Raw genomic sequence first — 26,725 nt, forward strand, 5'->3', positions numbered from 1 at the left:
GCTCTCCGTCGGCGTATCGCACGTCTTCAAACCCCCAGGACACTTCAGGAGCTCCGAGAGGCACTGGTGCAAGAATGGGAGCCTATACCCCAGCAGCTGCTCGACCACCTGATCCAGAGTATGCAAACCCGTTGTGCGGCCTGTGTACGTGTGCATGGTGATCATATCCCATTCTGATGTTGGGGTACATGCGCAGGAAACAGTGGCGATTTGTAGCACATGTGCTTTGAGACTGTCTTTTCAACTTATCACCAGTAACGTGGGCTTAACAGATCAGTCTCCTGTGTGTTCCCTATGTGCCTATGCTATTAGCGCAAGTCTTGTGTAGTGCCACGTTGTGTGGCACCACATTCTGCAATTATCGTCAATTTATGAGCCCTAGTGTATATTATGTTTATGTCCAATGGTAAACATTACAGAATATTAACATATTTTGTTTTTCCATAGGTATGCATGCTGCGCATTCGAAGTTCAGTTCACATAACACATAAAATTTAATAACACAAGTAAGTACTCCGACAAACGAAACATTGAAACTTCCTGGCAGATTAAATTTCATTCTAGAAACGAAACATTGCTTCCCTGCCCATCGCCACATTTGCCTGTTGCGGGGATGTAAAGTGATAGCAGAGGCACGTGGTATAGTCAGTTTAATGCGACCACCTGTCAGAATCCTGAATAACCACCTGTGCAGTACAGACGAGCAGTGAGAAAGTCAGTGAGGTTCTGGTAGGCACTGAGAGTCATTTGCAGCCATGCCAACTCCAGCTGCGCCATGTTTCTCGGTCGACGGTCCATGGTGCAAACACCCCAATCGAGGCGGTCCCACAGATTATCCACTTTGTTTGGATCCGGGGAGTTTGGTGGACAGGGAACAGATAAACTCATCCAGGTCCTCTTCCAACCAGGCGTGTTCACTACGAGCTGTGTGACGCGTCGCAGTGTCGTACTGGTTGATGCCGTCACACAGAGGATGAAACAAGTAGCACTTAGGGGTGGACATGGTCCCCAAGGATACATCCATTGTTCCTTTCAGAGTGTCTACATGACCCAGGGAATGCCACGAAAACATTCCCCAGACCACGAGGCTCTCTCTCCTAGCCACAATCCGTGTGACGATTGTTTCAGGGCTGTACACGCCAACGACCATCTGACCTGTGGAGCATGAAACGTGATTCGTCTGAAAAGGCTACCTGTCGCCACTCAAAGCACCTTCAGGTGCTGTACTGTTTTCCTAATTCGAGCTTCCTTCGCCATTGAACAGCAGTACATGAACCAAGCACCTGCTGCAGAGGCCCTGATGCAGCAGTGTTCGTTGGGTGGCCCTTGAGGAGTTACTGCTGGTAGCCCCGTGGTGCATCAAGACTGTCAACAGTTGCACGTCTTTTTATACTTGGGATTCACAGTCATGTAGAATTATATAGAAGACATCATATTTACGCCAGTGATTGTAACACCTTCTTTATTTCACGATTGCAGTTTCGGCCTTAGGCCATTATCAAGTGAAGCTGAAAAATACAGAACGTTTTTAGACTATTTAACAAATCGTTGTGTATCTTGATATTCTGCCGATTACACACGATAGAAATGCAATTGCGTGAACATGTCACTTACATGTTATGGCTATTAGGCCACGGCAACCTAAAATGAGCTGACACATTTATATGTCGTTGTCATTACTCTTAAATACATTTGTGACGCTGTTACATAGTGCGAGCATACATATTCATGTGTCATACAACAACGTAGTCTGTAGACACTCATGTTCACTAGTCGTATATTCACTAAACTGCAGCGGCAGATTACTGTTTACAGGCTACTGGTAGCCGTTCTGGCGCGTAAACGGATTACGTTATTTTATACAATTGACACACAAAATACTTAGTACATTGTCATATCATTTTAGTATACCATGTCGACGATCAATTCGTGTGCTTATTATTTATGTAAAGTTGGCGAAGTGTCACGCCAACTAGGCGGCCGGGGTGGCCGAGCGGTTCTAGGTGCTTCAGTCCGGAACCACGCGACTGCTACGGTCGCAGGTTCGAATCCTGCCTCGGGCATGGGTGTGTGTGATGTCCTTAGGTTAGTTAGGTTTAAGTAGTTCTGAGTCTAGGGGACTGATGAACTCACGTGTTAACCCATAGTGCTGAGAGCCATTTGAACCATTTTGTCACGCCAACTGTATTTTAATTGAATGAGGGTGGCCCTATGGGAGCATACCACTGATTTGGAAAGTGTGTGACCGCCCCTGTGATTCTGGTTATGCTAAATTAATACAATAAACCACGACAAAATAAACAACCTATACAAATTTAACAGTAATGAGTGGGCAACATAAGAATACCTACAAGTGTATATAACGATATATATATATATATATATATATATATATATATATATATATATATTATGTATGTAAAACGATGAATAACGAAGTATTCCATTATGTGAGTAAAACGATGATCAATCTCCATGTATCTTATGTATGATGTATTACAAATAGGTTATGTAAGATATTATAGTGGCACAACGAGACACACTCTATGCTTAGTAGTACAGTGGCTGGATGGCAATGGCGCTCCACACAGAGCAAAACAATATCTCTAATCCGTTTTCGCGCCAAAACTAGTACCAGTAGCCTGTAAACAGTAATCTGCCGCTGCTGTTCAGAGCATATATGACTAGTGATGGGCCAACGAACATGAGTGTCTACAGACTATGTTGTTGTATGACATATGGACATGTGTGCTCGCGCTATGTAACAGCGTCACCAATGTATTTAATAGTAATGACAAAGACATATAAGTGTGTACCGCTGTGTCCCACCATCTCCACACCCTCTGCCTCCTTCCACCATCTACCCCTCCCATATGATGAGCTTCACCCTGACATCTACCCTTCCTACCAACTCTGACCCCATCTTCCTGCCTCCTCCTCAGGGCTCCCCCTCCTCCCCCTCCCTCCTCCTGAGCGGCTTCCCCCTCCTACTCCCCCTCCCTCTCTTATGCCCCCTTTCAGTGTCTCTGCGCTCCCTCCTGCCCTGTCTCCCCTCTTCATCTCCCGCCCCACGTGTCTCCTGCCTCTTCGTGTACCCGCTGACGCCCCTACTCTCTTCATCCCGCCGCTTCCCCTGCTGCCCCTTGCTCTCCCCTCCTTTTCCGACCTCTCCCCCGGCAGGTCCCACCTGGCAGTTTTATACTTCACCGTGTGTGCTCCAAGTGGGTTTTAAGTGTGTTGTTCTGGAGTGTTTTTAATACTGTGGCCGACTTTTAAGCTGTGCATGTAGTGTCTACTTTGTGTTTTAAGACTCGCCAACTGTGTTTTTTAACTTTATGGTGACTTTTTTAATTGTCCCCCCATGAACGTCTCCCTGTCAGTGTATTTTTACCTCCATTATTTCCCCTTACACTGTTTTATGTTCCCCCTTTTTATCGCCTCATATATGTAGCATTTTATTCTTGTTTTAGTTGCCATGTCACTCGGCTGAAGAGCGGCGGATTGTGACGCTGACAGCCCTCCCCTGCCCATATGGGGCAGGCGAATGAAACCACAACTAAGAAAAAAAAGACTTATAAATGTGTCAGCTCATTTTAGATTGACATGGCCTAATAGCCATAACATGTAAGTAACATGCTCACGCAATTGCATTTTTACCCTGTGTAATCGGTAGAATATGAAGATACACAACGATTTTATTAAATAGTTTAAAAACATTCTCTATTTTCAGCTTCACTTGATAATGGCCTAAGGCCGAAATTGCAATCCTGAAGTAAAGAAATGTTACAGTTACTGGCGTAAATGTGATGTCTTTTATAAAGTTGCACGTCTGTTCACCTGTACACATGTCCACAGCCGCCTTTCACCCCTGTGATGTACAGCCCCGGTGCACCCCAACTGCTTCCGTGACGGTTTTGAATACTGCCATTTTGCCATGCACTGATCCTAAAACCACGGCAGCATGTGAACAGTCTATAAGCTTAGCGGTTTCGGGAATGTTTCCACCGTGCGAAAGCCAATGACCGTACAGTTTTGTACAGCAGATAAGTCACTCTATTTCCGCATTTGGACAACGACCGCATTGTTTTCCGCGTCCCCCCGACACGCTTTATACAGGGTCTTTCCGTAAGAGCGAGCATAAATGTAACAGGACGTAGAAAATTCTCCACTGAAGAATTTGACAGAGGGAACCTGGGGTCAGAGAAGGCAGCTTAAGCAGATATAGAAGTAAACTTCTCTACTGCTTTGTCTTGCATTGTTGTTTTCAAGCTCCTTTACAACTAACATAGGTACAAATTTAAAAGTACTCTGCTGTTTATTTGCTTGTACACTTTTTATTTCCTGCAAGGAAACGAGGAGGACGAGTCTGATTACTAGGAAGCCATGATGCAAGGTTTTCTCTACTTCACTTACCCATAAGTATTTCGAACAACAGGAATAGCCATGTGTGGGATGAGAAGAACCCTCAAGCCGTATTAGAATCACAATATCAAGTACGTTTTGCTGTGAATATCTGGGCTGAAGTTGTAGGTGACAATCTGATAGGGCCACATCTTCTACCTTTCTACCTGGCCATCTGCAAGGCCACCTGTACTTGAGATTTGTGCAAACAGTTCTACCTGAATTGTTGGAGAACATACGCTTGACTCTTCGTGAGAGGATATGGATACGCGATGACGGTATACTGCCTCTCTTCAGGGTAAATGTCCACAACCTTTCTTGGTCGCTGGATTGGAAGGGGAGATCGTATGTCGTGGCCTGCGAGGTCACCTGACCTGAATCCGCTTCACTTGTGTACGAGACCCCTGTGGATATAGAAATGGCATTAGTTGACAGAATAGTATCTGCCTGTGATGCGATTTGGCACACCAGAGTGCTTCAGAACCTTGTTCACCAGTGTCATACTTGCACTGACGTTGACTGCTGTAAGTTCCAGCACATTTTGTAAGATACAGTGCAAATGGTATGTCCATGGTGTCCGTGGTGGTATTTGCAGTTAACTGTATGAAAGAGTACACAGTAAGGTGATTTTATTCCTTTTGTCTCCTGAATCTGGCTTCTCTGACCCCAGGTTCCCAACCTCAAATTATTCTGTGGAGCATCCTCTATGTCCTGTTAAATTTTTGGACACTCTTACGGAAACACACTGTATACACTGCTGCTAATGCCACCTGCATCTGTATTGGCTGTTGCATTTTGATGTCGAACATAGGCGTTGGTCAGTGGTCACCTTCAGCTGAAAGGACTGTGTACATAAGCGGATCACAGATAAATGAGCATTTATTCCACCAACACCGGAGATGGGGAAATCCACTGACAAAGACGACTGTGACGAAGGCCACATTGTCATGCCTGGGAACGAGCATCTCACAAGCTGAGAAGCTGGTCAGCTGTTCACGTGGTGCCACAGTGAGGATCTGTGGAGGTCGATGAAGGGTGGGTGGCAAGGTGTCCGATGTCCACGCCTCATTGCAGCATGTGGAGGTCAGAATTGTCCACTCCATTAAGCAGTACAGGCGGCGGTGTCTGGCAGAGCTGACGACTGAGAACGATGCTGGTGCAGGCACGAATGATCCAGTCCACATTTTTGAGAAATGTCGCTCTGTTGCAAACGAACTCCATGTGTTCCCACGTTGACCCAATGGCATCGCCAACTACGAGTCCCATGAATCGAAAACATGACTGCGTCGTTTCATGATTCGAGGGTCAGCCACTGATAAAAAAAATGAGGCCCCCCGGGGTCCCAAGGTCGTGATGGCGGCGTCACTGTCCCGCCGAGATAATTTGTCCATTTAGGACAATTATCTGAGCAAGCACCCACGCCAGCAAAAGGTTGCCCGACACGTGCTGTTTGATAACGTAATGTATATAAAAGGTGTTAATAATTTATTTAGTGTAGTCAGCAAAATGTCTTGGGTAAATCAGTATTTAAGCACGGGCAACCATGGCTCTATACGATACGACGGAGATGTTTTATATCCGGGACCTGAGGAAGACATTGAAATGGCGGAAAGAATTCCAATAACAAATGTTAATCGTTCACGTAGCAGTAATGATATTCGAACAGTTCAGAGAGAGGATGCTGCTATTCGTATACGGTATGGAGATAATCCAACATTCGACGATTTGGATACGAGTGGCCAAACAGTTGAATTTGAGCGGGTGCCAGAACCAAGGCCAGAAGAAAGTAATCTTGGCGTGCGACAGCGCCGCCCAAACAGACCACGAAATCGTGGCCGCGGTCACCAGAGTTCGGATATAGAAACTGCTAGCGAAACAGTGCCCTTGATATCTGAGAGTGTCACGGACGGGGCCGCAATTAGCACAGCTGGTGTTACAAGTTCCGGGCAGATAGCGATAGCGGCTGGAGTGACAACTGCTGCCGCCGCAGGTGCTGCTTACGGCGTTAAAAAAGTAGTTGAACGTGTACAGAACAAAGGATATACTTTACCTGGCAGTGATTACGTAGGACCGGGAAATCCTATAAATATAGACGCACCGCGCAGTGGACCAGATGCCATTGCTAAAGAGCACGACGTAGGATACGATAATCTGCTAAAGGAAGCAAGAGATCGACCATTTACAGAAGAAGAGTTTAGACAACGAGTTCAACAGTTCGATGCAAAAGCTATAATTGATTTCGCAATTGACTGGAGTCATACACGAAATTGGCATTCATTTGTGGGGAAAATACGGCTTGAAATTGAAGACAGCTGTTGAACAACGTATTGGAAAAACTTTGTATCCGAAACAACCAAATGCCGAAAAAACAGGTATGTAAATCTACGTCTACAGATACACAGCACTGCAAAACAGGCATACTTACAGCTGTGTGATAACGAATCGGAAGCACTGGACCACTGTGACTTACCCTTGTAGTAGGCGATGTCGTCGAAGCGGGCCATCACCTCAGACGGGCTGCCCGCAGGGGCGGTGAGTGCCTGTGAAGAGCTGGAGGAGTCAGACAAGAGGCCAGGTTGCACGTACACCACCACAAACTGCTCGTCCAGCTTCCAGTCGGTCTCCACCTGTCACACCGAGACACAAGTCGTCAAGCCTGAATCACTGATGCGTAACACCACTAAACGAGACAGGTAGCCCAGTGTCAACACAGTTCAGAAGCAGTGGCAAAGTTTGGAAGTGTGTCTGATCATTTAAGTGTCTATCGGTAATGCTACCAAGGTTTTTTTTTTTGTATTGTCAGAGGGGCCCCAATTTGCACCACACTGTATCTAGCAGCTCAAGACCAATGAGACATTCAAACACTTTTCTGTCATTTTGCAGGGAGTCTGAGAGTATCTACCAACAGCATCAAAAACCATCTCCAAAAATGCTCCCCAAAAACTTAGTCTGTTAAAGAATGGGAACACTCTGTACCACTGGCCATGGGTGGAGAACATTGACCAGGGCTCACAAGGAACCATACTGCGTGAAGAGAGAGCACCACCGGCTGTCCATACCAAACGCTGCAACCATAATTCACCAGGTTCTCAGACAGTCCACATACAATCTTTGTCTGAAGGGTCAGTCCTTCAAAACAGTTCACTTTCGATCACTGGCCAGGAATGAAAACTACCCACAGGAAATCACAGAATTGCCATGTTACTTTTAACTGTACAATGAGTGAAAAGGTAGTCCCACAGATGGAGTGACTTACCCACTGTTGAGGCTAGCCCACCCCTGATTCTTACCTATTTTCTATACAGTCACTCCAAAGAGTAGCACCTTTTACCACTGATAGGGTGTGGACACTGTCAATCAGTGTCTATGAGGAACTGTACTGATTCATTTAACTGTATAGAGAATGAAGAGAGAGTGTACAGACCAGACTTCTATTGAGGCTAGAGTGCAGCAGATTCTCAGCTATTTTGCAAACAGTCCATGGTCGAAGATTATGATATTTTCAAGAGGATTACTTTCTGCTGATGGCCTAGACTAGAAACTGTCAAACTGTGGCGATGGAGAGCGACGTTGATGTCGTCATTATCCAGGTATGTATGAAGACCCACCCACTGCTGAAGCCAGTATACTGCGGCCTCTGTTGCCAACAGTTACTAGTGTAGACAGCCAGCCAGTGGCTGCAAGGGGCCACAGGGGAGCAGGCTCCAAGCATATGTACAGTGCACAAGGACTGAGAGTCCTAACTGACCAGATGTGGCTACTGACATACCTAGAGTTCCACTCGTTGTCATCCACTCCTCATGGAAGCAGTGGAGTTCGAATTAAACTGGTCATGTTGCCGAGATGTCTCTTCCTCGTTTGTCGACTTGCCTATGACAGTTGGGTGTTTACTACACCTCTCATGCGTTCTGTCAGTGTCAGTTCTCTATCCCCACGTATCAAATCGAGTGGTTCAAAACTGTAAGGGTGATTAAAGTGCAGTCTTCCACGGTGTTTGTTGCGAGATAAAAGGGCTCTCAGGTACAAATGACGAGCACAGAGTGAAGGAGACGACACTACAAACAAACCACCAGCATGCGCCACGAAATACATAACTGGCAGACGACATAACAGGAACATCAGACTAATTTCAGATTATGTAGTTGTGAGGTATTATTTGGAAAAGCTGTACAAATATTCACATAGATTATAGTAAGATGTTGAACAATAACTGGAAACTTGCTTCAAATGTTCAAAAATGTAAAATTTTGCGTTTCACATAATTCAAAAGGTTTCCTGTGAGTACAATATCAGTGAGTCGCATTTGGAACCAGCAGACTCATATAAACATCTAGATTTAATAAATGTTGGATTTTAAAATGGGATGATTACACAGACACAGGATCATGTAAAACAGATTTTGGTTCATTAGCAGGATAGCGGGAAAATGAAATCTGCCTGCGAAGAAGACTGAATACGAAACACCCATCTGACCCAACTTGGAATATTGATCAGTTGTGTGGGTGCCACACCAGGTAGGACTAACAGGGGATATTGAATATGTACAAATAAGGGGAACACGAATGGTCACAGGTCTGTCCGACCTATAGGTGAGATTCACCGAGATTCTGAGAGACCAGAAATGGCAGACACTTGACCTTAGGTCGCAATTATTTCGCGAAAGACTGCGTACAAAATTTCAAGAGCCAGTATCAAATGAGGTACCTAGGCATTTGATGCAACCTCCTACATTTTACTCTACAGGGATCGTGAAGAAAATCGAAACCACGAGCACTGCTTGGTAGTGTCAGAGATGACCTCAGACTACAGTGTATTGGATATCTTGCCAATGAGGCAGGACGTAAAGGTCAGACAGTGCATGCTGTCGAAGAGTATTTCCAAGGGCGTCAAGGACATACCAAAGTGTATGAGCCTAACAAGTCAGTAGTCGCGAAACACTACCTATCAAAATTATGTAGAATGGATTACGGCCATACTGATTTTCGGACAGAGACGTGCCACTTCTGGGACTGAGTCATTAAAGAATGGCCACACCCTTTCGCAAGGTCTCAGGACCCACAGTCAGTTTGGCTCCCACAACGAACTGATATTGAGGCGAGGTGGAGGAACAGGATAGGTGCTACCAACATGCGTGAATCTGGGATATGAATCTAGAATAGGTCAACGAGACATCAGGAGAAATAAGGGAGGAGATGCTGGGTGTGGACTTTGGACAGACTGGCAAATCAGAGGGATGGGGGACGGATGAAGGGCAAAAAAAGCACCACACAGACCCTAAAGTGGTAACTTCATCAGCTCGACGATGGCAACGTGATCACTTGCTGAAGTATTGTGTCCATCGGATACTAACGTCCGACCATCCAGCTATGAAATATTTAGCCATGAAGCACGCTACGAGAAGCTGAAGAAGCGCAACTAGTTACAGCACGCAAGGAGGCATTTATAAGCGATCATGCTCCCCACATATTCATACAGAATGTGAACGGTAAGACGGAAGTACCCTCTTCGATGCACTTTACAGTGTAAGTAGACTGCTGGAAAAATATTAGTACGTCTGAAAACGACGGCATATACCACCTGGGAGATATTAAATGTACTGATAATCGTTTTTGGGATAGTTAGTGTACTGATAATGGTTTTGGGGATAGTAAATGTACTGATAATGGTTTTGGGGATGGTAAATGTACTGATAATGGTTTCGGGGATAGTAAATGTGCTAATAATGGTTTTGGGGATAGTAAATGTACTGATAATGGTTTCAGAGATAGTAAATGTACTGATAATGGTTTTGGGGATAGTAAATGTACTGATAATGGTTTTGGGGATAGTAAATGTGCTGATAATGGTTTCGGGGATATTAAATGTACTGATAATGGTTTCAGAGATAGTAAATGTACTGATAATGGTTTTGGGGATAGTAAATGTACTGATAATGGTTTTGGGAATGGTAAATGTACTGATAATGGTTTTGGGGATAGTAAATGTACTGATAATGGTTTTGGGGATAGTAAATGTACTGATAATGGTTTTGGGAATGGTAAATGTACTGATAATGGTTTCGGGGATAGTAAATGTACTGATAATGGTTTTGGGGATAGTAAATGTACTGATAATGGTTTTGGGAATGGTAAATGTACTCATAATGGTTTTGGGGATAGTAAATGTACTGATAATGGTTTCAACGTCGTCCACCAGTAGCGTAGTGGAATAGCTGCCAGATCGCCATCTGTGCAGTGCGTGGCTCACACTCGTGCCATCTCTTATTTTACATCCTTTTTTTTGCATGCTGCCACCTCGTTATGTTAGTTTCACTTTCTGTTGTCACTGAGTTACTGCATGGTATGCCCATGAGAGGCAGCAGCAGCGCCTATCGATATAGCCGTCACGTGTTATCTTTGCTGGACTGCTATTACTTCCCGGTGGTCGTCTGTCATGGAGTGAGTTGGAACGTGCCAGGAGTGCAGTTCCAACCTCCCAGTTGGGGAGTTGGACGCAGCACTAGTTCAGTCAGATGGAGCAGCAGTGAGGCCCGCATGTCCACGGCTCGCCCGACCGTTGCTCCCACACATTCCCAGACGACGTGATTTGGGTCGCAGATCGGTTATGGGTTGGCTGTGTGTGTGTATCGACTCCCGATCTCTCTTCATGATTGCACAGCCACTGCTTAGTGTCGTTCAAGTCTTCATGCAAGTGATTGTCAAACAGTGTGTGTAGTTAGTGTCATTTCCACTGGCAACTTGTTTTAAATGTTGTCAGCCTACTGGCAGTGAGTTCGTCGGTTGCTGTGGATTAGCCAGGAAATTTCCGCGCGGCGCAGTTGACTGGGACCGCTGGCGGTCTCTACGCAGTGTCGGAGTGTGTGGGAGCTGTTCCGATTGCTACGAGGTTCGTGGATCACCGACCCAGGACATCAAAGTTGAGTGGTGATTTAATTACCGAAGCCAGTCTGTTCACGTTGTGCCGTTACTTTTCATGGTTCGCTATTGGGGGGTATTCCCATGAGCAACAGCGAGTGTTCGAGTTGGCAAAGGCTTGGCCACCATCCAGTAGAGTTTAACCGTATTTCGGTCATTTGAAGTCCAAGTTCATCAGCGGAATTTTCTGCCTTGTGGGCGTTATCGTTCCGGTTACCTGCCCTGGCCGCTGACGTAAAATTCAGGCAGTGTCCTTTCCTCACCGTGTTGTCGCTGTCCAACACGTGTGTGTAGTTTTGACAGCTTATGCATACTTGGTTGTGGGTGGCTACGCCTTTTACGTTTTGGCTTTCGAGTTCATTGTGCACTGGTCGGGTGGAAAGCAAGTCGTCTTGGTTCAAATGGCTCTGAGCACTATGGGACTTAACTTCTGAGGTCAGCAGTCCCCTAGAACTTAGAACTACTTAAACCTAACTAACCTAAGGACATCACACACATCCATGCCCGAGGCAGGATTCGAACCTGCGACCGTAGCGGTCGCGCGGTTCCAGACTGTAGCGCCTAGAACCGCTCGGCCACCCCGGCCGGCAGCAAGTCGTCTTGTCGGTGGGTCCGTTGACTGTCTCTTGGTTGGGTTGCCGGCATATCGGATATAGTTGGGCCGACTACATGTCTCCCATAAGCGAACGTTAATATTTCAAGTGCAGACCGACCCCCTGAAACTTCTGAGCGCCGCTGGCTGTACTGCCTTTTCTTATTGGTGTTTCATTGTGTATTTTAATGGCTAGTAGCCGATGGTTTGAATTTGTATGCTTTTTGTTGGGTTTTAAATAATGGGTCTTCAGCCGTTTTAAAATTGAAAATTTCTTACTTGTTAAGTCTTGCATTGTTCGGGCCTTCAGCATCTTTTTTTTCTGGATAAAGCTTTGGGCCTTCTGCCTTTGAAAATTTATTGTGGTTGTGTTTTTACATAATGGGCCTTCAGCCGTTATAAAATTAAAATTTCTTACTTGTCAAGTCTTAGATTGTTTGGACCTTCAGCCTCATTCGAAATATTATTTAAGGATAAAACCTTGCGCTTTACGCCTTTTGAAAATTGATTGTAGTTGTGTTTCAAATGTAGGGCCTCCAAGCCGTTTTGAAAATTAAAGAGGTTGTGCCCTTAAGCCATAAGACTGTGTGACATATTCAGTCCATAGTTGAGCTCGGAAAATTGCGCTGTAACGTTTGGGCAACTAAGTAAAGTTATATGTGTTCGAGTGTTGCTGACAGCCGATCATTTCGGGCCCCTTTCCACGTGACTGTTCTGGCCTGCGGATCTAACCAGGCGTTTCACCTTTAATAGGGAATGTTCACAGTGAGAAGGGTCAGTGTGGTGCAAATGGGTGAGGTAAGCAGGCAACTATGCCGCGGAGACGAACTCGTCCTTTCTTCAGCCAAGTCAGTGAGTTTGAAAGGGACCGAATTGTGGCATTCCGAATAGCAGGATGGTCCTTTCGGAGAACTGCCACACAACGTGCTGCATCAGTTGTGCAACGACGCTGATGTCAGTGATCGCGTCAACATCCCTATACACGCGGACGAAGTTCTGGATGCCCATGCAGTACAGACGCCCGGCGTGATGGTCGTATTGTAAGGGCAGCAGCGGCAGACGGTACAGCTGCCGCAGCACAGGTAGGACGGCTTGTGAGCCCAGATGTGTCAGCACCAACTGCTGCTAACCGGCTATTACCAGTGAGACTACAGGCACACACACCCACTCCACAACATGGCTGCAAGGGAGGAGAAGGAAACCAATGTGCACTCCTTGTGCATACCGGAGGGGGGGGGGAGTCATTCCAGATGTGGAAAGGGTCCTTCCGGATGCCATGAAGGGTACAGGGTGCACCCGTCTGCAGGTGGTCGCTCATGTCGGCACCAATGATGTGTGTCGCTATGGATCCGAGGAAATCCTCCCTGGCTTCCGGCGGCTATCTGATTTGGTGAAGACTGCCAGTCTCGCTAGCGGGATGAGCAGAGCTCACCATCTGCAGCATCGTCGACAGGACCGACTGCGGACCTTTGGCACAGAGCCGCGTGGAGGGTCTGAATCAGAGGCTGAGACGGTTCTGCGACCGTGTGGACCGCAGATTCCTCGACTTGCTCCATAGGGTGGTGGGGTTTCGGGTTCCGCTGGATGGGTCAGGAGTCCACTACACCCAACAGGCGGCTACACGGGTAGCAGGGGTTGTGTGGCGTGGACTGGGCAGTTTTTTTAGGTTAGATGGCCTCGGGCAAGTACAGAAAGGGCAACAGCCTCAAATGGTGCGGGGTAAAATCAGGACAATCGGTATTGTAATTGTAAACTGTCGAAGCTGCCATCGTAAAGTACCGGAACTTCAAGAGCTGATAGAAGGCACCGAAGCTGAAATCGCTATAGGTTCGGAAAGCTGGCTGAAGCCAGAGATAAATTCTAGCGAAATTTTTACAAAGGCACAGACGGTGTTCGGAAAGGATAGATTGCATGCAACCGGTGGTGGTGTGTTCGTCGCTGTTAGTAGTAGTTTATCCTGTAGTGAAGTAGAAGTGGAAAGTTCCCGTGCATTATTATGGATGGAGGCTATACTCAACAACAGAGCTAGGTTAATAATTGGATCCTTTTACCGACCTCCCGACTCAGCAGCATTGGTGGCAGAACAACTCAGAGAAACTCTGGAATACATTTCACATAAATTTCCTCAGCTTGTCTTAGGTGGAGATTTCAATTTACCACGTATAGACTCGGACACTCAGATGTTTAGGACGGGTGGTAGGGAGAGAGTATCGAGTGAGATTATACTGAATGCACTATCGGAAAATTACTTCGAGCAATTAAACAGAGAAACGACTCGTGGAGGTAACATCTTGGACCTACTGATAACAAACAGACCGGAACTTTTCGATTTTGTAAGCGCAGAACAGGGAATCAGTGATCATAAGGCCGTTGCAGCATCCCTGAATATGGAAGCAAATAGGAATATAAAAAAAGGGAGGAAGGTTTATCTGTTTAGCAAGAGTAATAGGAGGCAGATTTCAGACTACCTAACAGATCAAAACGAAAATTTCTGTTCCGACACTGACAATGTTGAGTGTTTATGGAAAAAGTTCAAGGCAATCGTAAAATGCGTTTTAGACAGGTACGTGCCGAGTAAAACTGTGAGGGACGGGGAAAACCCTCCGTGGTTCAACGTCAAAGTTTGGAAACTACTGCGAAAGCAAAGAGAGCTTCACTGCAAATTTCAACGTAGCCAAAACCTCTCAAACAAACAGAAGCTAAACGATGTCAAAGCTAGCGTAAGGAGGGCTATGCGTGAAGCGTTCAGTGAATTCGAAAGTAGAATTCTATGTATCGACTTGACAGAAAATCCTAGGAAGTTCTAGTCTTACGTTAAATCAGTATGTGAATCGAAACAGCATATCAAGACACTCTGGGATGATTATGGCATTGAAACAGAGGACAGATGACACGCGTAAAGCTGAAATATTAAACACCTTTTCCCAAAGCTGTTTCACAGAGGAAGACCGCACTGCAGTTCCTTCTCTACATCCTCGCACGAACGAAAAATTGACTGACATCGAAATAAGTGTCCAGGGAATAGAAAAGCAACTGAAATCACTCAACAGAGGAAAGTCTACTGGACCTGACGGGATACCAATTCGATTCTACACAGAGTATGCGAAAGAACTTGCCCCCCCTTCTAACAGCCGTGTACCGCAAGTCTCTAGAGGAACGGAAGGTTCCAAATGATTGGAAAAGAGCACAGGTAGTCCCAGTTTTCAAGAAGTGTCGTCGAGCAGATGCGCGGAACTATAGGCCTATATCTCTGACATAAATCTGCTGTAGAATGTTTTTGGTCGCGTATCATGTCAATTCTAGAAACCCAGAATCTACTCTGTAGGAATCAACATGGATTCCGGAAACAGCGATCGTGTGAGACCCAACTCGCTTTATTTGTTCATGAGACCCAGAAAATATTAGATACAGGCTCCCAGGTAGATGCTATTTTTCTTGACTTCCGGAAGGCGTTCGATACAGTTCCGCACTGTCGCCTGATAAACAAAGTAAGAGCCTACGGGATATCAGACCAGCTGTGTGGCTGGATTGAAGAATTTTTAGCAAACAGAACATAGCATGTTGTTCTCAATGGAGAGACGTCTACAGACGTTAAAGTAACCTCTGGCGTGCCACAGGGGAGTGTTATAGGACCATTGCTTTTCACAATACATATAAATGACTTAGTAGATAGCTTCGGAAGTTCCATGCGGCTTTTCGCGGATGATGCTGTAGTATACAGAGACGTTGCAGCATTAGGAAATTGCAGCGAAATGCAGGAAGATCTGCAGCGGATAGGCACTTGGCGCAGGGTGTGGCAACTGACCCTTAACATAGACAAATGTAATGTATTGCTAATACGATTATATGATACCGGAACAAACACTGGTAGCAGTTACTTCTGTAAAATACCTGGGAGTATGCGTACGGAACGATTTGAAGTGCAATGATCATAGCCGGCCGGTGTGGCCGAGCGGATCTAGGCGCTTCAGTCTGGAACCGCGCGACTGCTACGGTCGCAGGTTCGAATCCTGCCTCGGGCATGGATGTGTGTGATGTCCTTAGGTTAGTTAGGTTTAAGTAGGTCTAAGTTCTAGGGGACTGATGACCTCAGCAGTTAAGTCCCATAGTGCTCAGAGCCATTTGAACCATTTTTTTTGCAATGATGATACAAAATTATTCATTGGTAAGGCGGGTGCCAGGTTGAGATTCATTGGGAGAGTCCTTAGGAAATGTAGTCCATCAACAAAGGAGGTAGCTTACAAAACACTCGTTCGACCTATACTTGAGTACTGCTCAGCAGTGTGGCTTCCGTACCAAGTCGGGTTGAAAGAGGAGATAGACAAGATCCGAAGAAGAGCGGCGCGTTTCGTCACATGGTTATTTGGTAAGCGTGGTAGCGTTACCTAGATGTTCAGGAAACTCAAATGGCAGACTCTGCAAGAGAGGCGCTCTGCATCGCGGTGTAGCTTGCTCGCCAGGTTTCGAGAGGGTGCGTTTCTGGATGAGGTATCGAATATATTGCTTCCCCCTACTTATACCTCCCGAGGAGATCACGAATGTAAAATTAGAGAGATTAGAGCGCGCACGGAGGCTTTCAGACAGTCGTTCTTCCCGCGAACCATACGCGACTGGAACACGAATGGGAGGTAATGACAGTGGTACGTAAAGTGCCCTCCGCCACACACCGTTGGGTGGCTTGCGGAGTATAAATGCAGATGAAGATGTAGATCGACATGCAGAGCTAGACTGGTGCCGTGAGAGGGTCTCTTGGAAGATGGAGTGGTGCGCCGCGAACTGTTCTGAAAGCAGATTCTGCCTGTAAGCAAGTTCGAGTCGCTTGCGCATACGACACATTCCTGGTGAGTGCTGTTCGGCACAGTGCATTCGCCCGAGACACACTGGCCCCACCCGCGGTCTTATGATCTGCGGTGCGATAAACTACAACTCTCGTACACGTCTAGTATTTCTGGAACGGGCGCTAACCAGCGCTCGGTACGTGCAGAATGTTGTCAAACCCGCTCACCGAAGGTGATGTGTTGTTCCGGCAGGATAATGCTCCCCCGCACTTACTGAAACTCAATGTATTCTGCAAGATGTGCAGGAACTTCCCTGGCTAGAACAATCTCCGGACTTCAGTCGAGTACGTGTGGCACATGATGGGAGGAAAAGTGATGCCTGCGACTCGCCAACCAACAGCACTTACAGAGCTACGTTAGCAGCTGGACAAAGCGTGGCACAGTGTACCTCAGGACGGAAGTCGTCATCTATGCGATCGACTGGATGGCAGAGTCCGCGCCTGCATTGCCTCGCATTAGGCTACACCGCTTACTAATATGAGTCTATCTGTCGCTTGAGCCTTGTCCTGCAGTTACGCAGGGTCAGCCATCGTTAATCGGATTTGGCACGTCAATGGTTAAGGGGTGGCCGGATGCCCTTCCTGCCTCCACCCCGTACCCCCTGGGACGGAATCAGTGCACCCCAACTGTCTGCGTCGAGTGGAATCCATGGAATAGTGCGAATGTCTGCGAGCCGTGGAACTGTCTGCGTCGAGTGGAATCCATGGAATAGTGCAAAAGTGTTCAGATGTCTGCGAGCCGTGGGACTCAGGCGGGACATGGGGACCATCCCAGTATTCACCTAGAGGGATGTGGAAAACCACCTAAAAACCACATCTAGGCAGGCCGGCACACTGGCCCTCGTCGTTAATCCACCGGGCGGATTCGATGCGGGGCCGGCATGCCTACCCGAGTCCAGGAAGCAGCACATTAGCGCACTCGGCTACCCTGGCGGGTCACTTACTAATATGAGTCAGCACAAATCGATACCTGGTACCTCAGAATCGCTTGTGCTATTTATCTGTAAATGTAATCATTTTATGCACTCCATATTTCCTGTTGCGACATTAACTCATGAGTGAATTGGAAACCTCCTAAAGGGTGGACTATTTTTTTTCCATCAGTGAAATTAGGTGTGGATGTAGATAGTAAAAAGTGATATCAAAAGTAGTAAACAAAAACAATGAGGTGTCTCGTGAGTGGACGTGTTGGGCCGTGGTTTGACCCATCCTTGGGTCAGGTAAGGTAGGACTCTGATCTACACAAAAGTGTGTGTACTTTTTGAGGAATCAAACTCTGTCCTGCCGCCACTGAACAGCCCTGCAGGCTGTCTAGCTAGTGCCGCTGAAGACTCACCTCCTGCATCGCGAAGTACTCGAAGAAGGTGGCGAAGCCCTCGTTGATCCAGATGACGTCCCACCAGCGCGGGCTGACCAGGTCGCCGAACCACTGGTGCGCCAGCTCGTGCGCGATCACCGTCCCGATTCTCTGCTTGTCGGACTCGTCAGACACCTGGTCCGCCCACAGTATCAGCCGCTCCCTGGAAACGTATGGTCACCTGCTGTGCATTTTCAGCTACTCGCGGCGTAACGAATAATCCACGCAATTTCGGGCATTCAGCCGAGCGAATACGCTGAAGAGCCAAAGAAACTAGTGTACCTGCCTAATATCGTGTAGGGCCCCCGCGAGCACGCGAAAGTGCCGCAACACGACGTGGCATCAGCTCGACTAATTTTGGTAAATATTTTTGGAAAACAGTGATCAATTAATTATTATATTTTGACTGAAGTTCAACTGCGTAGCAGCGAGGAGAGCTCCGCCTACCATCCTAAGGGAGCCATGGGTCTGATGATGGTTTTGTAAAAAGAACCGAAACCGGTTACCTACATCATTAAAACATAAATGGTGTGATCAAGACTGAACTTTAGTCAAAATATAGCTCGACTAATGTCTGAAGTAGTGCTGGAGGGAACTGACACCATGAATCCCTCAGGACTTCTGAACAGCACGTTGCAAGGCATCCCAGATATGCTCAATAATGTTCCTGTCTGGGGAGTATGGCGGCCAACAGAAATGCTTGAACTCAGAAGAGTGTTGCTGGAGCCACTCTGTAGCAATTCTGGACGTGTGGGGTGACGCATTGTCCTCCTGAAATTGTCCAGTCCGTCGGAATGCACAATGGACATGAAAGGATGCAGGTGATCAGACGGGGTGCTTACGCACGTTTCGACTGTCAGAGTCCGATAGCACTCCAACTGCACACGCGCCGTACCATTGCAGTGCCACACCGAGCTTCGACAGTCCCCTGCTGACATGCAGAGTCTATGGAGTCATGAGGTCGTCTCCATGCACGTACACCTTCATCCGATCGATACAATTTGAAACTCATTCGACCAGGCAACATGTTTCCAGTCACAACGCCGGTGTTAACGGCCACAGGCTAAGCATAAAGCTTTGAGTCGTGCAGTCATCAAGGGTACTCGAGTGAGTCTTCTGCTCCGAAAGCCCATATCGATTATGTTTTGTTGAATGGTTTGTAGGCTGACACTTGCTAATGGCCAGGCATTGAAATCTGCAGCAATCAACGGAAGGACTGCACTTCCGTCACGCTGAACGATTCTCTTGAGTTGTCATTGATCCCGTTCTTGCAGGATCTGCTTCCGGCGGCAGTGATGTCGGAGATTTGATGTTTTACCGGATTCCTGATACTCACAGTACACCCATGAAATGGTCGTATGGGAAAATCCCCACTTCATCGCTACCTCGGAGATGCTGTGTCCCATCGCTCGTGGAAAGACTATAAAACCACGTTCAAACTCATTTTAATCTTGATGAAGTGCCATTGTAGCAGCAGTAAACCATCTAATAACTGCGCCAGACACTTGTCGTCTTATATAGGAGCTGCCTACCGCAGCGCGTATTCTGCCTATTTAACATCCCTGTATTTGAATATGCATGCCTATACTACTTTCTTTGGCGCTCCAGTGTATCACTTCTTAAACTGATATTTCGGCCGCGTACCGTCCAGCCATCCTCAGAGTCAGTCCCAAGACTGATGACGAGGTGCCTGCCATTACTGGCAACTGAACCCAGATCCTGCACGTGATAAAGTTTTAAACATGGCTGCGTAGTCAGCGACCGTTTATAAACTAAAGCAATTACAGCCCTTGGTCACAAAATTTAAGCATTTGATCAGGTTTCGACACTTCTATGCGTGTCTTCAAAAGAAATTAAATAATCAAATTGGCCTATAACATAAATGCAAAATTATGGGAAAACATTTTATGCAAAAGTCTAAGTACTGACCAACGGTGCAGGAAAAAACAGTACTTACATGTCACATATAACCTACGAGGGTCACTCCAAAAGAAACGCACACTATTTTTGTAAAAATACAATTTTCATTCTGCACAGGTGAAAGTTTAACCGTGTGTAGATACATCCGTCCCGCTTGTTTTCAAACTTAGTTCCACCTGTTCCCGTGAGTGGCGCCGTCACATCATGTCTTCAGCATTCGTCAGAAGCAACGTGCTGTCATAGAATTCCTGTGCTGTGAAAACGAGACAGTGGGAAATATCCACAAGAGGTTGAAAAAGGTGTATTGAGATGCTGCTGTCGATCGCAGTACAGTTAGTCGGTGGGCAAGCAGGTAACGTGATGAAAACGGGGACGACAATATTGAAGATTGTCCTCGCAGGGGCAGGCCTCGTACTGCACACACTCCAGACAATGTGCAGAGAGTTAACGAATTGGTGACTGCTGACAGACGCATCACAGTGAACGAATTGTCACGCTAGGTTGGGATATGGGAAGGATGTGTTTGCAGAATACTGAAAGTGTTGGCCATAAAAAAGGTTTGTGGCAGGTGGGTTACCAGAATGTTGACAGTGGCTCACAAAGAAACAAGAAAAACGGTATGCAGCGAACTTTTGGAACAGAACGAGAATGGTGGAGATGAATTTCTTGGAACAATTGTGACAGGTGATGAAACATGGCTCCATCATTTTTCACCAGAGACGAGGAGGCAATGAATGAAGTCGCATCATGCAAATTCATCCAAAGAAAAAAAAATTCAAAACCACGCCTTCCGCTGGAAAAGTTATGGCTACAGTGTTTTTCGATTCCGAAGGACTCTTGCTTTGTGGACATCATGCCAAGTGGAACCACCATAAATTCTTATGCGTATGTGACGATAATGAAGAAACTTCAAGCTCGACTGAGTCGTGTTCGAACACATCGGCAAAATCAGGATGTTTTGCTGTTGCACGACAATTAACGGCCACATGTCAGTCAAAAAACTATGGAAGCGATCACAAAACTCGGATGGTCAACACTGAAACACCCACCTTACGGCGCTGACCTGGCTCCATGTGACTATCATCTCGTTGGGAAACTGAAAGACTCTCTTCGTGGAACAAGGTTTGATGATGATGATTTCCCTTGTGCACGCTGCCAAACAGTGGCTCCAACAGGTTGGTCCAGAATCTTACCGTGCGGGTATACAGGCGCTGGTTCCAACATTGCGTAAGGCAGTTGAGGGGGATGGAATTGATGTGGAGAAATTAAAATATTGTTCCTAAAGGACGTATCTACACACCGTAAAACTTTCAAACATGTAGAATAAAAAATGGATTAAAAAAAAAATAGTGTGTATGTCTTTTGGAGTGACCCTCGTAGATATCAACCGAGGAGGGCTTCAGTGACAAAAATTTAAAAAAGAGAATATGTGGAAGGGGTTACACTATGGGCTGCTCATACATATAAGCCCACAGGTAGCAACACACTGAGGCGCCCGCGTTAATATGTGTGGGCAGGTGAAAATTACACCAAGAGTGCCATCTAGTAGCCATAAATATAAGTAGGCTACTTAACATTTAAAATACAGGCAGCTGGACGTTAAGATGAACAGTATTTACTACGTGAACTAACAGGCAAAGTTTTATTTGACAGCAGCAGACATGGTAACTTTTTGTTTATGTAAAAACTTAGAAATACAGTTTGAAGACTGAAAACTGATCAACAGTACAAAAAGCACCAGTACTTACTGTCAGGTATAAAAAAATATTAAGCGACAAAGCTTTAGCCACAATTTTGAAGTAAAATGCGTGGATAGCGAGCCACTATGGGCTGCTCGCATATGTCGAGCTACAGGTAGCGCCACTTCCTAAAGAAATGTTGTGTTTTCTGTGTGAGGGGCTTATTAATTGATTAACATCAGTAATATAACTTACATCGGAGTGCTCTCCTGCTCTCCTGCGAACCTTGCAGAACTAGCACTCCTGAAAGAAAGGATACTGCGGAGACACGGCTTAGCCACAGCCTGGCGGATGTTTCCAGAATGAGATTTTCACTCTGCAGCGGAGTGTGCGCTGATATGAAACTTCCTGGTAGATTAAAACTTCTTTCAGGAGTGCTAGTTCTGCAAGATCGCAGGAGAGCTTCTGTAAAGTTTGGAAGGTAGGAGACGAGATACTGGCAGAAGTAAAGCTCTGAGTACTGGGCGTGAGTCGTGCTTCGGTAGCTCAGATGGTAGAGCACTTGCCTGCGAAAGGCAAAGGTGCCGAGTTCGAGTCTCAGTCGGGCACACAGTTTTAATCTACCAGGTAGCTTCATTTCACAAGTCAATTGAAAATAAATCTCTACTTTTGTTGCACATTCAGCGGAATTCTCTTTAGATGCCAACCAGAGGTGACAGACTTTTTTGAATGGTCACCATGCAGCTGTGGGCGTGGAGTGGCTTCACAGTATTAGAACGGCACTCCCCACTCCCCCCTCCAGCACTCAGCATTTCCCCTTCAGCGCCTGCCCGTAACCCCCACCACTACCACGCTGCCCGCTTGTGTCCTGCGGACCACGTAATTGTGCACGGACTCTGCTGAGTGTTACAAACCTGCTGACGTCGAGCGCCGCGGTGGCGGACGTTTCCCAGCCTGCAGGCCACTGAAGGTCGTCATTACCTGTATGTGGCGAGGCCCCAGTTCTCCATGGCGCCGGCGCTGAAGTCCGGGATGGCCACGTTGTCCAGCTTGTCGATGGTTTCTGTCTCGTAGGGGACGTTGACCAGCCGCTCCATGGTGTCGATGATGGGCTTGGTGACGCTGGCCGCGTACTGCCCGTCCTGAACCACCTGCTGGCGGGCCCAGACGCCGCCCAGCTCGTCCGCCACCTGTGTGAACTGCGACACGACGAAGGCGACGAGGTAGCTGCTCATGGGGGGCGTCGGCTGGAACACCAGGTACTTCCTGCCCACGGCAGCGTCGTCCCTGCAAGGGTCAGAGAGCGACGTTTATAGGCCTCACACAGAAAGTGTCGGTTCCGACAGAAATACCGTACATCTTCGTGTCATGTAGGGACTCACAGGACGGTGAGTAGAGGAAGCTAGGAAGAACCTGCTAGAGCACTGTGGACAATGGAAGACCAGTACTACCATCTGCTGGGGACTCTCACAAACTTCACGGCACCAACTGAATGTCTCAGCGCAAAGCACATATTTGTATTTTTGTCCAAGGTGAGTGAATTTGCTTGGAGAAATCCATGATAGACACTGCGCAGTCTTACAAATATACACTACTGGCCATTGAAATTCCTACACCACGAAGATGACGTCCTCCAGACGCGAAATTTAACCGCTGGAAGAGGATGCTGTGATATTAAAATGATTAGCTTTCCAGAGCATTCACACAAGGGTGGCGCCGGTGGCGACACCTACAACGTGCTGACACGAGGAAAGTTTCTAGCCGATTTCTCATACACAAACAGCAGTTAACCGGCGTTGCCTGGTGAAACGTTGTTGTAATGCCTCGTGTAAGGAGGAGAAATGCGTACCATCACGTTTCCGACTTTGATAAAGGTCGGATTGTAGCCTATCACGATTGCGGTTTATCGTATCGCGACATTGCTGCTCGCGTTGGTCGAGATCCAATGACTGTTAGCACAATATGGAATCGGTGGGTTCAGGAGGGTAATACGGAACGCCGTGCTGGATCCCAACGGCCTCGCATCACTAGCAGTCGAGATGACAGGCATCTTATCCGCATGGCTGTAACGGATCGTGCAGCCACGTCTCGATCCCTGACTCAACAGATGGAGACGTTTGCAAGACAACAACCATCTGCACGAACAGTTCGACGACGTTTGCAGCAGCATGGACTATCAGCTCGCAGACCGTGGCTGCGATTACCCTTGACGCTGCATCACAGACAGGAGTGCCTGCGATGGTGTACTCAACGACGAACCTGGGTGCACGAATGGCAAAACGTCATTTTTTCGGATAAATCCAGGTTCTGTTTACATCATGATGGTCGCATCCATGTTAGGCGACATCGCGGTGAACGCACATTGGAAGCGTTTATTCGTCATCGCCATACTGTCGCATCACCCGGCGTGATGGTTCGGGGTGCCATTGGTTACACGTCTCGGTCACCTCTTGTCCGAATTGACGGCACTTTGAACAGTGGACGTTACATTTCAGACGTGTTACCACCCGTGGTTCTACCCTTCATTCGATCCCTGCGAAACCCTACATTTCAGCAGGATAATGCACTACCGGATGTTGCAGGCCCTGTATGGGCCTTTCTGGATACAGAAAATGTTGGACTGCTGCCCTGGCCAGCACATTCTCCAGATCTCTCACCAACTGAAAACGTCTGGTCAATGGTGGCCGAGCAACTGGCTCGTCACAATACGCCGGTGACTACTCTTAATGAACTGTGGTATCGTGTTGGAGTTGCATGGGTAGCTGTACCTGTACACGCCATCCAAGCTCTGTTTGACTCAATGCCCAGGCGTACCAAGGCCGTTATTACGGCCAGAGATGGTTGTTCTGGATACTGATTTCTCAGGATCTATGCACCCAAATTGCGTGTAAGTGTAATCACATTTCAGTTTCAGTATCATATATTTGTCCAGTGAATACCCATTTATCATCTGTATTTCTTCTTGGTGTAGCAATTTTAATGGCCAGTAGTGTATTTATTCACAACCGGCTTCCATCACTGATCATCTTCACAGTGGAAAAATTTTGTGGCAACTTCACATGTCATACATGCTGCGTCTTGTGTGTTAACCTACTGGATGTTATAGCGACTGAGCAAGGTGCTGTCGACTTTAGAATTTTTAGCATATTGCAGCCCCGTCAGCAACTGTGATAGACTAATATATTGAAAAGTCCGCCTCAGTTGCGAAAATTTTCTGGTCTTTACTCAGGTTTCGGTTAGATTACACTTGCCTTCTTCACAAGCATAAAATTACTATAATGCCAGAGTAAGGAACAGTAAACATTAAAAATTAAAATCTACAGTACCGTGGTACCATGTCGAATTAAAACTTCTTAACTGAAGTCTAGCCCCGGCATCACTTCACACGCGGTCGGTTGCCAGCGGCAACTACGTTGGCACTGACCCTTGCACTGCTTTAATTTTTAATGTAGGTTGATTCTTACAAAGATGAAGACAGCAACCAGCCACTATAAATACTGCTATTTATTTAAGTAAATAGCGCCCTAACCGGTTTCGAACTGTCAAGTTCATCATCAGACGGCTGTTCACAAGGTTTGCAAGATACCCTTTACATAATCGTCGTCAGTTTACGATTATGTGAAGGGTATCTTGCAAACCTTGTGAACAGCCGTCTGATGATGAACTTGACAGTTCGAAACCGGTTAGGGCGCTATTTACTTAAATAAATAGCAGTATTTATAGTGGCTGGTTGCTGTCTTCTTCTCTGTAAGAATGAGCATACATTAATTGTACACAGCCACGGTCTCTCCATGTCAGTTCTTTAATTTTTTATGCCGGCCGAAGTGGCCGTGCGGTTCTAGGCGCTGCAGTCTGGAACCGCGAGACCGCTACGGTCGTAGGTTCGAATCCTGCCTCGGGCATGGATGTGTGTGATGTACTTAGGTTGGTTAGGTTTAACTAGTTCTAAGTTCTAGGGGGCTAATGACCTCAGAAGTTGTCCCCCATAGTGCTCAGAGCCATATAATTTGTTATGTTTACTGTGCCTTACTCTGGCATTTGATAGTAATTTTATACTTCTGAAGAAGGCTAGATTAATCTAGCGGAAACCTGGATAAAGACCAGAAAATTTTCGCAACTGAGGCGGACTTTTTAATATATTATTCCTGTGGACTTACTGCTGCTACATGGTTTCATGTTTTCAATGCTTTCGGTTTTCTTAAGCCGGTATTATGGCGTGGAGAATCTTTTTCTGGCGTTTGCCAGTCAGCTACGGCGTCTTTTATGGTTAATTTTTCCACTGTGGAGATGATCAGCGATCGAAACCGGTTGTGAATAAATATATTTGTGAGACTCTAAGTGTAAACAGTGCATTTCTCCAAGCGTATCGACACTGTCGGCAGTCACCTGAAAGAAAGTTTCGAGTGAGTATTGTTACTCAAATATCGAAGCTTCTTTAGGAATCGAGAATACTTAAATACACTCAGGGGACGAAAGTCATCAGACAGCGATATGCACATATTCAGATGGCAGTAGCGCCGCGTACACAAGGTATAAAAGGGCAGTGCATTGTAGGAGCTTCCTTTGTGCTCAAGTCCTTCATAAGAAAAGGTGTCCGACGTGATTGTGGAAACACAACCGGAATTAACAGCTTTTGATAACGGAATGGTAGTTGGAGCCAGACCCATGAGGCACTGCATTTCGGAAATCGTCAGGGAAATCAATATTGCGACATCCACCGTGTCAGGAGTGTGCCGAGAATGTCAAATTTCAGACATTACCTCTCACCACGGACAACGCTGTGACCGATGGTCTTCTCTTAACGACCGAGAGCAGCGGAGATTGCGTGAAGTTGTCAGTGCTGACAGACAAGCAACACTGCGTGAAATAACCGCAGCAATGCCGGTCATACTACGAACGTAACCGTTAGGACAGTGCGACGAAATTTGACGTCAATGGGCTGTGGAGGCAGGCGACAGGTCTAGCGCCTTCGCTAACACCACGACATCACCTGCTCCGCTTATCCTCGACTCGTGACCGTATCGG

The 26,725-nt window shown here is 46.6% G+C and overlaps 1 protein-coding gene across 1 annotated transcript in view; it reads right to left on the bottom strand.

The window, feature by feature from the left end:
• LOC124552378 (aminopeptidase N-like) overlaps positions 1-26,725 on the bottom strand; it is a 151,733-nt gene that overhangs the window by 84,770 nt on the left and 40,238 nt on the right. The window contains exons 5-7 of the mRNA XM_047126642.1: positions 22,682-22,987; positions 18,081-18,264; positions 6,872-7,028 (exon numbers count right to left, since the gene is read on the bottom strand). Of these exons, the coding sequence (XP_046982598.1) occupies positions 6,872-7,028; positions 18,081-18,264; positions 22,682-22,987 (647 nt within the window). The remainder of the gene's footprint in view (positions 1-6,871; positions 7,029-18,080; positions 18,265-22,681; positions 22,988-26,725) is intronic.

The sequence above is a fragment of the Schistocerca americana genome, chromosome 10 (assembly GCF_021461395.2).
Source record: "Schistocerca americana isolate TAMUIC-IGC-003095 chromosome 10, iqSchAmer2.1, whole genome shotgun sequence".
Classification (NCBI taxonomy): Eukaryota; Metazoa; Arthropoda; class Insecta; order Orthoptera; family Acrididae; genus Schistocerca; species Schistocerca americana.